This window comes from Aquarana catesbeiana, linkage group LG04 (assembly GCF_042186555.1).
Source record: "Aquarana catesbeiana isolate 2022-GZ linkage group LG04, ASM4218655v1, whole genome shotgun sequence".
NCBI classification, from domain to species: domain Eukaryota; kingdom Metazoa; phylum Chordata; class Amphibia; order Anura; family Ranidae; genus Aquarana; species Aquarana catesbeiana.
The window spans coordinates 569,398,739-569,412,479 of NC_133327.1; the positions used below are offsets into that span (position 1 = coordinate 569,398,739).

General features: G+C 39.4%; 1 protein-coding gene across 4 annotated transcripts in view; it reads right to left on the reverse strand.

Moving 5' to 3' along the window:
- The window catches only part of LOC141140658 (sodium/calcium exchanger 1), a 495,383-nt gene that overhangs the window by 116,542 nt on the left and 365,100 nt on the right, over positions 1-13,741 (reverse strand). For all 4 annotated transcript variants that reach the window (XM_073628057.1, XM_073628056.1, XM_073628054.1 and 1 more), the window contains one exon: positions 10,595-10,612. In XM_073628057.1, coding sequence (XP_073484158.1) covers positions 10,595-10,612 — 18 coding nt within the window. The remainder of the gene's footprint in view (positions 1-10,594; positions 10,613-13,741) is intronic.

Genomic DNA, 13,741 nt, shown 5'->3' on the forward strand with positions numbered 1-13,741 from the left:
TTATGAGTTGTTTAACCACTTCAGCCCCGGAAGAATTTACCCCCTTCCTGACCAGAGCACTTTTTGCGATTCGGCACTGCGTCATTTTAACTGACAGTTGCGCGGTCGTGCAACGTGGCTCCCAAACAAAATTGACGTCCTTTTTTTTCCCACAAACAGAGCTTTCTTTTGGTGGTATTTGATCACCTCTGTGGTTTTTATTTTTTGCGCTATAAACAAAAAAATAACAAATTCTTTTTTACTTTTTGCTATAATAAATATCCCCAAAAAATATTTAAAAAAAACATTTTTTTTCCTCAGTTTAGGCCGATATGTATTCTTCTACATATTTTTGGTAAAAAAAAAAATCGCAATAAGCGTTTATCGATTGGTTTGCGCAAAAGTTATAGCGTTTACAAAATAGGGGATAGTTTTATGGCATTTTTATTAATAATTTTTTTTTTTTACTAGTAACGGCAGCGATCAGCGATTTTTATCAACACATCGGACATTTTTGACACATTTTTGGGATCATTGTCCTTTATACAGCAATCAGTGCTATACAGATGCAATGATTCCTGTGTAAATGACACTGGCAGTGAAGGGGTTAACCACTAGGGGGCAGTCAAGGGGTTAACCACTAGGGGGCAGTGTAGGGGTTAAGTATGTCCTGGGGAGTGTTTCTAACTGTGGGGGGGCATGGCTACGTGTGACACATCACTGATCTCTGCTCCTGATCACAGGGACACTGTCACTAGGCAAAATGGGGAGATGCTTGTTTACATTAGCATCTCCCCGTTCTTCCTCTCCGTTAGGCGATCGTGGGTATCCCTGCGGCAATCGAGTCTGCGGGACTGCGACCCGACTCACGGCGCGCACACGCAATGGCACGGCAGCAAATTTAAAGGGACGTACAGGTACGCCCATTTTCCCAGCCGTGCCATTCTGCCGACGTACAGCGGCGCGCGCCGGTCGGGAAGCGGTTAAAATTAAGACAGGATACTGAACACACAATTCAATGGATTGACAACATGTAAGTTCTAAGCAAGAACATGTGCTGTGATCCTGGAGGCTCAGGGGCCCCGTGGTTAATGCTGTAGAATATCTGGTATGCTTTTTTATTACATTACATACAGTTTTTAATCATCTATCCGTTGTCTTATTAAGAAGACTATGGGGGAAATTACCTAAAACTGGAGTACTCAGAATCTATTGCAGCTGTACATGGTAGCCAATCAGCTTCTAACATTGTTCAATTAAGCATTGGCAATAAAACCTGGAAGTTGATTGGTTTCAATGCAGAGTTTCACCAGTTTTTGCATGCTCCAGATTTAGTAAATCCCCCCCCCAATGTGTTAAATTAATATTAGGGGAAAAAAACACACAAACTGGTTGTGTTAGTGTTATTAGCTATAAAATACAAGCAAAATGTATACCTGCAATGTTGACTACTGTAGATGGAAAAGGATGGTCTCTAAAATGAACCTTTCTGTAGACAGGTTTACCTAGTAAAGCAACCAATGAAGATGAAACATGTTGACTGAATGATGCTGGAGATGGTCAGATTGAATTTGTTAGAGGAGTACATATCACACAGTCACCTCAAACGTGTGTTATTTTCGGGGACACATTCTGGTGCAGATCAATCATTTTAGTAACAGAATAGTAAACCACATTGCTATAAGTACTGAGACTGTTATGGCCATAATTTAAATCTGTCATCTCCCTACTGAGCATAGCGTTCCTTACAAAGGACTCCAAACAGAGAACCATGTGAGTAACCAATATTTGTAAGTGCAAAGACTTGACTAAACAATCCATTTGTTTTATAACCAATAAGGTAAGCTATTGCACCAAAGAAAGGCAAGTTCTCCTCCAAGGAATATATAACGGGTGTGTAGCAGATATTACAAAAAGTATGCAGCTTCTTGTACAAACTGGTCTATCCTAGTTGAAAATAACTCACTACTTTACATTGTAGCAAAGTGTCATTTCTTCAGTGTTGTCACATGAAAAGAGATAATAAAATATTTACAAAAATATGAGGGGTATACTCAATTTGTGAGATACTATATTTTCTGTAAAAATTTTCTGAGCCCGAAAAATTAAAACGAATGCAGCCACATCCGAGGATTGGCGAGCTGCAATGATGCAATCATTTAAATTCTTGTTCTTGGGTTTAGCTTTTCTTTACCAAAATTTAAATGAAACTGATCATATTCCAATATACAGTATACATTAAATAAACATATCTTTAAGTAGTATAACGTGTTTATTAATGAGCATGAATCATTCACATTGAGCTCACATTGACTATGTGCTTATAACATTTGCCTTCAGCAAGTTTACTTCTTGCAATGAACATTCTCATTTATATCTTTACTTTAAAGGAAAAGCTGTTGTAATTAAAAATGATGGTTCTTTCCTTATTTTTACTCCATAAATACTGCTTAAAGCACTTTAGTAATGCACTCTTAGGATTTATTCTCCAGTGTTTAATAACGGCAAATCTATTTTAGATACAGACAGCTCTCTGTCGTGCAAAGCTCTATCAACGTAAGCTTGGTCTACTTTCTTTTAATTGTATTATTACTTTCAGAAAACCTTTGCAGCATAAAAGCATTTCTCAAAGTATGGTGGTAAAACAAAACCATTCAGTTTTTAATTAACCTTTCTATTGGGTTTAATAGGAAAATCCAGTCTCTGACTTTAAGGGTACATGCACATGGCCACAAGCGGATGTATATCGCATTTGGGTCTGATTCTCTGCCTGGGAGTCACAGGTGAAGCATACAACCCACTGTCAGCAGCCTGTCTAAATCAATGATAGGTCAAAATACACAGTGGCTGTATGCAGGTATATGCACATCTAAGTAGTACGTGCGTTCTTTTGGCTATATATATATATATATATATATATACACTCTAAATAATCATTTATATAACACATATAACTAGGGTTGCCACCTGTCTGGGATTCACCCGGACAGTTCGGGTTTCAAACTCTCTGAAACCCGGACACATTATTCAGACTGGACTATGGCTTCCCAGCAGGGTTGCTGGCTGAAGTTGTCGAAACCAAGAGTGTCTGTTACACTCAATTTCACACTGCCCAAAGCCAGCACTCACAATCGCCCCCCTCGCCCATACACACACAGACAGGAGAGGAGAGAGGACTCGATTTGCTCCTCTTCCTCCAGCCCCTACCCCTCTGTGTCTGCCCACAATCCAAAACCCAGCACTGTGCCTCAGAAAAGGAAAGTGGGGGGCAGAAATTTGAAGTCTAGCAGCCTCAGATACATCTGGATGAGAGGTGCTGACTGCCAAGGGGTGAGTGAGCTTACCATCCATCCCTGTCTGTGACTGAAGTCTCCCCCCTTCTCTCTCCTGTCTCTGACTGAGTACACTAAGGTAAATCTGAGTTATCAGCGCACCCCTTACATCAGAGTTCCCCTTTACACCAGAAGCCACAGTGTCCCCCCTTACATCAGAGTCCTCTCTGTGCATCAGAGTTCTCAGTGTTCCCCCTTAAATCAGGGTTTCCAGAGCATCCCTTATGTTAGAGTCTCCAGAGTTCTCCCTTAGATCAGAGTCTGCAGAGTCCCCCTTTACAGTGTAAGGGAACTCTGCGGATTCAGATGTAAAAGGGGAACTCTGCGGATTCAGATGTAAAAGGGAAACTCTGTGGACTCTGATGTAAAGGGGGACTCTTGTGGTTAACTTCATATGATTAGAAATGTTATTTAATTGAAAAATATATGTATAGTTTACACCATAAAAGAGATTGCTGTGCGCCGCCAAAGTGTTTGGGTTTGACTTGAAGAAAAGGTGGCAACCCTACATATAGCCCCCCCCATTGTTTACTGCTAATATCTAAGTGCATAATACCAGACCTTACATCAGCCTGTACTTAATTTTCCGGTATGTGCTCTATCTTGATTCTGTATACAGTGGATTCATAGTCAGTAGTCTGAGCAGTACTGCAGAGGCAGCTGTTTCATGAATTGATTATATTGGGCTGCCTATTGTCCCCACAATCCACCAACCTATGGACAGCCCATTATAGTATTACATATTAGGAGAGCCTGTGCAGTACTGCTTAACCCACTTACTAGGAATACAATGTAAACAGACACAGGACAAAATGTATTTTAGACATCTGAAAATTAGGAAGGGACTGAACTGAAGTCTTATATTATGCACTAAGAGTACCTGGATGGCAAATAGGAGTGAGACAACTGGATGTAAATAGTTTATAAATTCAGTGTCACTTTTAAGCTGGGAATACACGTTAAAAGTAAAAAAAAAAGGTTATACTTACCTGCTCTTTGCAATGGCATTGCATGGAGTGGTCCCTTATGTCTTCTTCGTCCCCATGCAGGTGTACTCCTGAACTGAGCTGTGGGAATCCATAGACACACACAGCACAGCTCAGCCACACCCCTTCTCTCTCCTCACAGGATTAGACTGACAGCAGCAGGAGCCAATGATTCCCGCTGATGCCTATGTCTCCTGTGATAACAGGAAGGAAAAGAGGAGTGCAGTGCTGTAGATGGGACACTGCTGGATCGGTGGAGGAGTCAGGTAAGTGTTCAGAGTTTCTTATCTTAATGCATAGAATGAATCAAGGTAAAAAAACTTAGACTTTAGAGGCACTTTATGATTCCTCTTCTAAAGCCCCTTGAGCTGAATGAGAGACATTACTACCTCCAACACTAAATAGTGCGGATGGACGAATCTCCTCTGCCAGCTATTGTATTTTTAGGCAAAAAAAAATGGCCAACACATCAAAAAGATCACCTCAAATATTTATTGGGATCTCAATAACAAAACATGCAGTAAAAACCACCAATGTTTTAAAGACCCGCAGGCCTTTTCTCTGAAGGTGAGCTCTCTGCCACTGTGAAAAAGGGCACCTGCGAGACTCCAAAATGTTGGTTGTTTTTACTGCATGTTTTGTTATTGAGATCCCAATAAATATTTGAAATTCTCTTTTTGGTGTGCTGGTCTTTTTCTGCCTATGGATTTGTGGCACCCAGGATCAGGCGAGAAAGGTGCTGGATGGATGATAGGTCTACTGTATTCTGGCAGCTGATGCCTGTAGCTTGCAGAATACCTGAGCAGTGCCTGCATCTGATTGCTCAGCTAAAAATTATCCACCGACTCCTTCAACAAAAGTCAATTGAGAAATGGACTTCAACAGGGGCACCCACAAAACAATTTTTGGCCAATGCATAAGGAAACAGATGAGATTTAATCTGTATCTGGCCAATTTAAAGTGGTTGCAAAGGCATACGGTTTTTTATCTTAATGCATTCTATGCATTAAGATAAAAAGCCTTCTGTGTGCGGCAGCCCGCTTGGCCCACCTAATACTGACCTTAGCTTCTTCTGATACAGCGATGTTGCACCAGAGACTCAGCTGTCTGGGACTCTCCCTCCTCATTGGCTGAGACAGCAGCGAAGCGACATTGGTTGTAACTGTCAATTACAGTCAGTGAACCAATGAGAAGAGAAAGGGGCTGGGGCTGGGCTGCGGCTCTGTGTCTGAATGGATACACGGAGCTGCGGCTCAGCTAGGGTCCCCCCATAGCAAGTTTCTTGCTCAGGGGGCACTCAGCAGGGGGGAGGGGCCAGGAGCACAGAAGAGGGACCCGAGAAGAGGAGGATCTGGCCTGCTCTGTGTAAAACCACTGCAACAGAGCAGGTAAGTATAACATGTTTGTTATTTTAAAACAAAAAAAAGGAGACTTTAGTATCACTTTAAGAGTACCCTGAAGTCTGGCAGTGGCCAAATTCACAAGCCTATTTCCTTAATTGTGCATTATTTGATAAATCAGAGGTTTTTGTGTAAACCTTTTTCATTTATTATGTTAATGTAAATAGATATGTTTCTAATAAAATGTTTAGAGAAGGATCTAGCATGTGATTTTTTTAATACTATTAAACTGACTGAGCTCTTATGTATTAATAGCACAAATATGGGTTAGTTATCATACAAAGCTAAGCTCCTGTGACCCTCTAAAATGGAAAATTTGGGGAAAAATGTAGATATATTACGACTTCACATAACAGCTCCTGTGTATAATGATAACTGTACAAATGTGTTCTGCGTTATGTTACAACAGTCCAAAGCCATCCTTAATGCTTTTAAATTGGAGTCAACCTCCAATTATTTCTGTCAACTGTTTTCACTGGAAACTTTCTATTAAAGCAAGTGTTTCCTGTAGAAGGTGCTTGAATAAACACTCTATAAAATACTGTAACATTAAAGTGATTGTAAAGGCTCATTTTTTATTTTTTAAAAATAACAAACATGTCATACTTACCTCCACTGTGTGGCTCGTTTTGCACAGTGTGGTTCCGATCGTCCATTTCTGGGCTCTCGCAGCTCAACCCCACATCAGATAACCCCCTAGGAGAAGCGCTCTCCCGGGGGGTTACCTTGCGGGCGCTCTCCCGAGTCCAGCATTTGCGTCCATAGACATGAATGCCGGATTCTGCACTGCCCCCCGGCACCTGTGTCATTGGATTTGATTGACAGCAGCGGGAGCCAATGACTGCGTTGCTATTAATCTATCCAGTCAAGAGCCGGGACCCCGTGGAGAGAGGGACAGCACGTTCCCGCCGAGGGAAATACAGGGCTCAGGTAAGTGAAACGGGGGCAGGGGGGGGGGGGGGCGGTCACTGCCAGGTGTTTTTTCACCTTAATGTATAGGATGCATTAAGGTGAAAAAAGATGAGGGTTTACAACCCCTTTAACTGAAAGTTCATACATTTATGGACGCTGGAGCGTTGTGTATACATTTTCATTCACTGCCAACATAATTGCTTTTTGCATAGGTTATATTCATTAATATAGTGATGGAAACCAGTTGTTATGTTGCCTTGGACAATATGTCAAAGATGGTGGCAACAAGGCTAAGTCAGCCATTTTATGGGCATGAATTCATGAGGATGCAATCTTTCCATTAACAATGGGCCTTGTGTATATAAAAAAAAATGACACTGCCAGAGCCAAGGGTCGAAGATGTCTATGAGAAAAATGAACACTTCATTAATTGTAATACCTAGTGTTATCCAATGGTTAACCTACAATCACCATCTTAAAGCTCAACTCTAGGTAGACATAGAAGACACAAATGGATGCAACTCTATAATTATTGATATATCATTAAGTAAATTTTTTTAAATGTAAGCAGTATAACTATTTGAATTTGATCTGGTGTCAGCCACCTGCAGTCCCTGTATAGCAGAGCTGGAATACAAGAGGAATAAGCAGCACAAGGAGCCAGTTAGTTCATCATGTAGTTCAGTAATGTGTAGTCAATAATCATTGACCAGGAGAGAGCAGATTGACAGAGAGATGAACATGTCACAGTGCTGATTCTCCTTTCACTGTCCAGTAACAGGCTGGTGAGGGTGCAGGATGACCCGGGCTCAGTGGGTTTAATGATGCTGGCCATTGGACTGGGGACATCTAGGGGCAGAAAAAAGTATTGTGGGAAATTCTCTAGATTGAAAGTAAAGACTTTAGCAAAAGCTAATTTTGTTATTGTATGTTGTATTTTTTAATAAACTATACATTTTTAGCTTGCTATTTTTGCCTAGAGTCCAGCTTTAAGAGTGTCCTGGAGGGCTCCTAGCCATTGCAAACATAATTGCACCTATGACCTAGTCCTACAGCAAAGACATTTTTATTACCAATGTACTGGTTTAAATATCTGCAGCACAGAAATGATACAATTTTAAAAAGGGCTTTATTATTTGACAGGGCTGTGTAAACCTCAGGAATAAATTGGCAGAGATACAAAGTCTTTGAAAAGTAAAATAGCTTATATATATATACTGTGTGTATTTAGGTATTTGTCTAGAATTCCGCATTAAAGGATATGTCAAAAAAACTGACAACACTAGGCATGAGAGCACAGTCTGGTCAGTTCTCTAGTTGTGCTGGAAACTCAGGGTGCTTTCCTCCAATGATCAGATGTGTGCTGACACCACCCCTGCACAGCCATTCACTGGGAAGACTAGTGTGCTGCTGTTTCTCCTCCTCCACCTCTCTAAGATCCTTATGCAGCTAAGAACAGAGGGTATGTGATCACGTAAAAAACGAGTAAAAAGGTATTTATGATGTTTTTTATATGTATACACAAATGTTTTGCCTATCATTTCTTTTACAAACTGAATGGTATGTTTGATAAGGGTTTACAAATACTAGGCCGTAGGTTTTCCATTCCTCATTGATGTTACTGATTAATTTTGTTGTTATTACCTTACATCCTTTTTGAGAGCTTGCAGTGCATTATCTCCTAGCTGTATGGAACAACCTGCTACAGATACTTTCTTTAAGAGAGAAAGTATCTCATAAATTAAAACATTTTGACTTCCAGGTGGGGTAAACAGTTGCGTGTGCTTTGTACTATAATTCTTTTTCTTTGTATTCAGCGCCTTTTTACTTGCATATTTACTAGAATGGTAATAATTCTATGGAGTCATCATGGACTACATCTCTTCAAGGTACATTTTCTGCTATCACTTTTTAGTGAACGGGACTCAATGGGTTGCATGCTCAAAAGGCAAAGGGCTGAATTGAGAATCTCCTGGTTCAAATTATGGTCAGCCCTAGACCGTCACAAACAGAGGACTGGTCTTTAGCGCATAAAGACTTTAATGAACTGCGTTCATTTTGGGTCCATTTACACCGATCACTTTTCTGTACATGATAATGTGCCCTACGTGTGTTGGTGTACTATGGTGCTATTCATTGTGAATTACACCCAACACACCTCAACAATGCTTGTGCGCTTCAGCACACTGCAGAGCAGCATAATGCATGCAAACTGCACCTCATTTTCTGTGTGTTGTGGTACTTTGAAGCACCTTCGTTCTGAGGTGCATTATAGCGTACTGCATCTTGGTGGGAACGGGCCCTTAGCAATATTACTACAGAGCAAATCGCAAGTCTAGGACAACATTAAAAATGCTTGTTGGAGTGGGTTACGGACAGATCCCTTAATCTTTAACTCAATATCGTTGGAGTGGAGATCTGGTGCTTTTCAGGACACTTCTCCCAACCATTGGTATATATTTTTTGGATTTCGGAGTTGAAGGACTCCATCAGGATGTCCACCTGGCTCTGGGGCCCAAAGCTCTTGCTGCCCAATCCTGGTGTACTTTTCAGCGGTGGCTTCCTCCTACTCTCCACTTCCCCAATCCATTCCCCCTTCTGTCCCTTCTTCTTCACCCCTTCTCACCTCATCCCCCTCTCCCTTTCTTTTCTTCCCCTCCACCATATAGTCTTTCCACTTGTTTTAGAACCTCCCTGCATATCTTTTCCCTTTACCCTTTAACATCCTTCCCTTGGAAATACGCTGGGGGTGGATCATGTTATGTTCTTTAAGTGGTCCCTTGTCCCATGTAATTGGTGTGAAAACTGACCAGCATAATCTTTCTTATATATGTCTATAGACTTTATTAGTATCCCGCCATGTAGTTCTTATCTTATAATCAAGATGATCATGGTACTAAACTCTGAAAGTATTCTTTATGGTCTACTCTGTTATTACACCTTGCATGTCTAGAAGCTTTACTTTTACTTTTCCAATGTATGCTCCCTCTGTGTATTATGTAATTTTGTGATTGGTTTTTGGTATTGCTTTATTCATGAATAGAAACTCTTCTGTTAAAAAAAAAAAAAAAAATCACGTGTTGGAGAGACAAACAAATGAAAAACTTTACATGCCTAAATAACATGGTTTATTAACCATAAGTGTGACCCTAATAGATAAAGACTACATTATTTTTTGTTTTGGATAGAGTAGGGAATGGTTAAAATAACTGTAATTTTTATGTTATTTTTTTTTTGCCATGCCTCATTGCCAAATGTTTTCTTCACTTCTTGTCCCTTAAACAGAAAATGAGATAAAATCTCTCCAAAGTAGGTGAAAACTTCTCCTAGACAGTTTTCACCAGGACAATTGTCCATATTGAAAGATTACCCTTCTTTTCCCTAACGTTTTTCAATTTTCCGTCACTCTATGTCCCAGATTCTCTGATATAATGGCCACCAGGATGCAGGCTAAATAATGAGAGTACATCTCCAGTGGGAATACAGTCAGTACAAAAAAATTAGCAGAGTTTTTCACCTTTGGCCTTTGTCTACTCTAAAGTTGTGCCTTTAGTTACATTTCAACACTAACTACCATCATTGCGCTAATGCTAGATGACCAATGCCGAACTGCCGCTTTAACCCCAATACTGTACACTAAGCCACCAGTGTGACAGTAAAACTAATACTAAGAGGTAAACCGCCAAGGTTACACAAATATTAAAAAAAGATTAATAAAACATGCACCAGATACACCAGACACCAATCATTAATAGACTATTCAAGCATTAGTGACGTTAACAATGCTATCCACTCCAATTATATAGTGCTATTGTTGTTTTAATTCAGATGTTAATGTTAGCAGAACGCCACAATTTTCAAACATCACCTCTTACCAAATAAGGTTTTTCCTTTAAAAAATATGAGAATAATAATTAATAATACATTCATAATAAATGAACAAAGCCATATAATTCAAGCACTTAAAAAGAATTTGGCCACTTACCCGTAATAGTAAAGTCACCTAAAGCATATGAAAGACAAAAACAGAGACAAAGAACATAATTAGTGAGATAAGGTTATGTCTTACTTAACATGCACTTACAGTAGGAGATTGTAGCCTTACTATAAAAAATTCTAGCTGAACAGAATAATTAAAGTCCCTATTCCCGTGCTCACTGTCTTCAACATTAGTCAATTAAGCACAGACCTATGATCTTAACTCCCCTTTGATCATGTTTAAGCACGAACAAAAGCAGCATAAGGTATACCATGAGAGTTTATCTAATGACTTAAATCAGATCACAGGAAGTGCGGTGACCAGCCAATCAATTATTACTTTGATTTGCTGTAGAATGATCATGAATCTTCCACATTGTATCTACCATCATTCGAGCACTCTTGAGCTTAAATACTGGCCAGAGGTTGTACAAGTGTCAATCATATAGACAATTAATTATTAACACATTGGTGGCATTTCTTAAAGTATTTTGGAATATCCAATTATCAAAATGTCAATAAGTAATTACTATAGACAACCGTATCTGTGGTGGACACCTGTACGCTGCTTTTATGGGTTATATTACATTGAGCCCAGGGAATTCAAGTACATCTCACAGTCAGTCTGGGCTTTTAGGCAAGGATCAGAGACAGAGCAGTAATTGTACCTTACACAATATAGTAGTAAACTCTGTTACACCACTTGTACCTAGAGGTAAGCCTATAATAAGGCTTACCTCTAGGTACTGTGAAAATCACCTAAACTTGCACAGTTTAGGAGATATTCAGAGTGCATGCAGCCAATGACATCACCGGCCTATGCACTCTGAGCTTCAGAGCCCATGCAGGGAATTTTTTATTTTTATTTTTACCACCTGCGGTTTACTACCGCTTTAAACCTAGTACACACCACATTTTGGTTTGAATGAAAAAAAAAACTTGACAGCTCTGGTCGGTTGTACTAACAATTCCCCCCCTCCCTCCAGAACACTCCGGTCAGTGCGCTCAGCCATTGGCTCTGGTTTTCTATCATGCACATCTGACCGAAGCCACCCGAACGGCCAGCTTTCGTCAAGCTGGCTGCCATACACATGGGTCGAATGTCGGACGGTTTTTATTAAGTAGGCCGATGTCGCCCGACATTCGGCCCATGGGTACTAGGCTTTATAATACATCAGTATGGACTTCATTCCCCTAGGCTTGGGCAAATGCTGGGCAATACCTTGCAGTTCTAGGTCCTAAGTTTGAATCTCACCACTGAACCTATCTAGTTTGAATTTGAATGTTTACCCAATGTTTATGTGGGTCTGCTTTAGATTTAGCATTTTCTTCCAAAAAAGTAAACAAATCAATAAATAAAGATAAAAGATACTGGTGGATTATACAGTGCATTTGCGTTATAGTCCCACATTAGAGTGGTAGGTACATTGAACTATGAGCTTGTTTAGGAAAATTGACTGATGTGAATAGGTCTGTGTATTCTGTATGAAACTCTCTGTATATGTTGGATTATATAATTATGGGTGAAAAATAAAGTTCACTTCCTTTAATAACTCCACCCATGAGTTCAGCTTGCCATAATAAAAGAGACGCATGGCCAATACTTTTTTGTCCATACTTCTCTTGTGGGTCTAGGAATACACTTACTTTTGTTCTCCTGTGACCTACTATCTGCTGACAAATTTTTGAATAGTTTTTATCGTGTGCTTTTTTGTTTTTAAACAGAGCCTCTGAACCTGGTTCTTTTGCAGTAAATATTGTTACTTTGGACTATTGCTAACCACTGGCTCATTATTGGTTCATTAAAAACCATAAACTTTTATACCTTTTATACTTGTTGTATTTTGTTTTCCAACAATAGCCTGAGCGCTGGACATTTTATATGTTGCTTCCTGGTATGATCTGTTTTCACCAATTACAGTTTGTCTAGCAGCACGGGATATTACTATTATGTTTATTGTAGTTTCTAGTTTCCTGTTTCATCCCTGTATATGCATTAATAATTTTTGAATGGATGGTACAGGCATTTTATATGTTTGTTACATTCTCTGGGTGACCTACCACTGGCGCTAGGTTACTCTTCTCTGTGTTTTTCCCTAATGGATCCAACTATAAACTGCACAGTGTTTATAATATCATGTGGCCCACACGTGTATGTATGTATCTATGTATATTTTCATATTATATATAATATAGCCCTTTCAATGATAACTATTATACAGTACTCGATGGGCAACAATCAGTCTTTTTTAAGTACAGTAAAACCTTGGATTGTGAGCATAATGCGTTCCAGAAATTTTCTTGTAATTCAAAGTACTTGTATATCAAAGCGAATTTCCCCATTAGAAATAATGGAAACTCAAATGATTCGTTCCACAACCTTCCTAGTTTATAGTCCATATAAAAATATTATAGCCATGTGACCAGGATGTGTAACCATAAAATGTCCATCCACAAATGGCAGCCTCCACAAGGGGATTGGAAGCAAAATCCAGCAGGAGCTACAGAGTATAAAAGAGAAGAGAGGAGCCTATAAGTGTAGCAAGATGTTGCTAAATGTTGTACCTTCATTAAATGTAACCATGTTGCTACACTTAGAGGCGCCTGTCTTCTCTTTTATACCCAATTGTGACATGACACTACTTGTATATCAAGTCAAAATTTAATTTAAAAATGTATCTCGTCTTGCAAAACGCTCTCAAACCAAGTTACACTCAAAGCAAGGTTTTACTGTACTGTATTGGGGGGATGCATGATTACCTGGATCATCTCGCAGATTATTTGATGTATTGTGTGGCTCATACAGGGGTTGTCATAATTATGCCAGCTAATAAATAATTTCATTCTATTTCTTTTGCAGATCTGCATAAGCAGTCCCTGAAAACAGCGCTGTTTTTCAATTCTTAATCAACCACTTAGCAGCAGTATATACAGTATATCTATATCATTTTAATAAACTCATCTATGCTATGTCACATTTACTAGTCATCTGTTGCCTATTTAGCAATATTGAGTTTCCTTTCTGTTCTTTGAATCATATTTATCGCTAAGCAGTTTCCTTTCCATATGGCTATCTCAACTTTTTTTATCTTTGATTAAAAAATCAATTCCTCTCAATTTTTCATGGTTTACTTAGTTCTGTAACACAAAATTA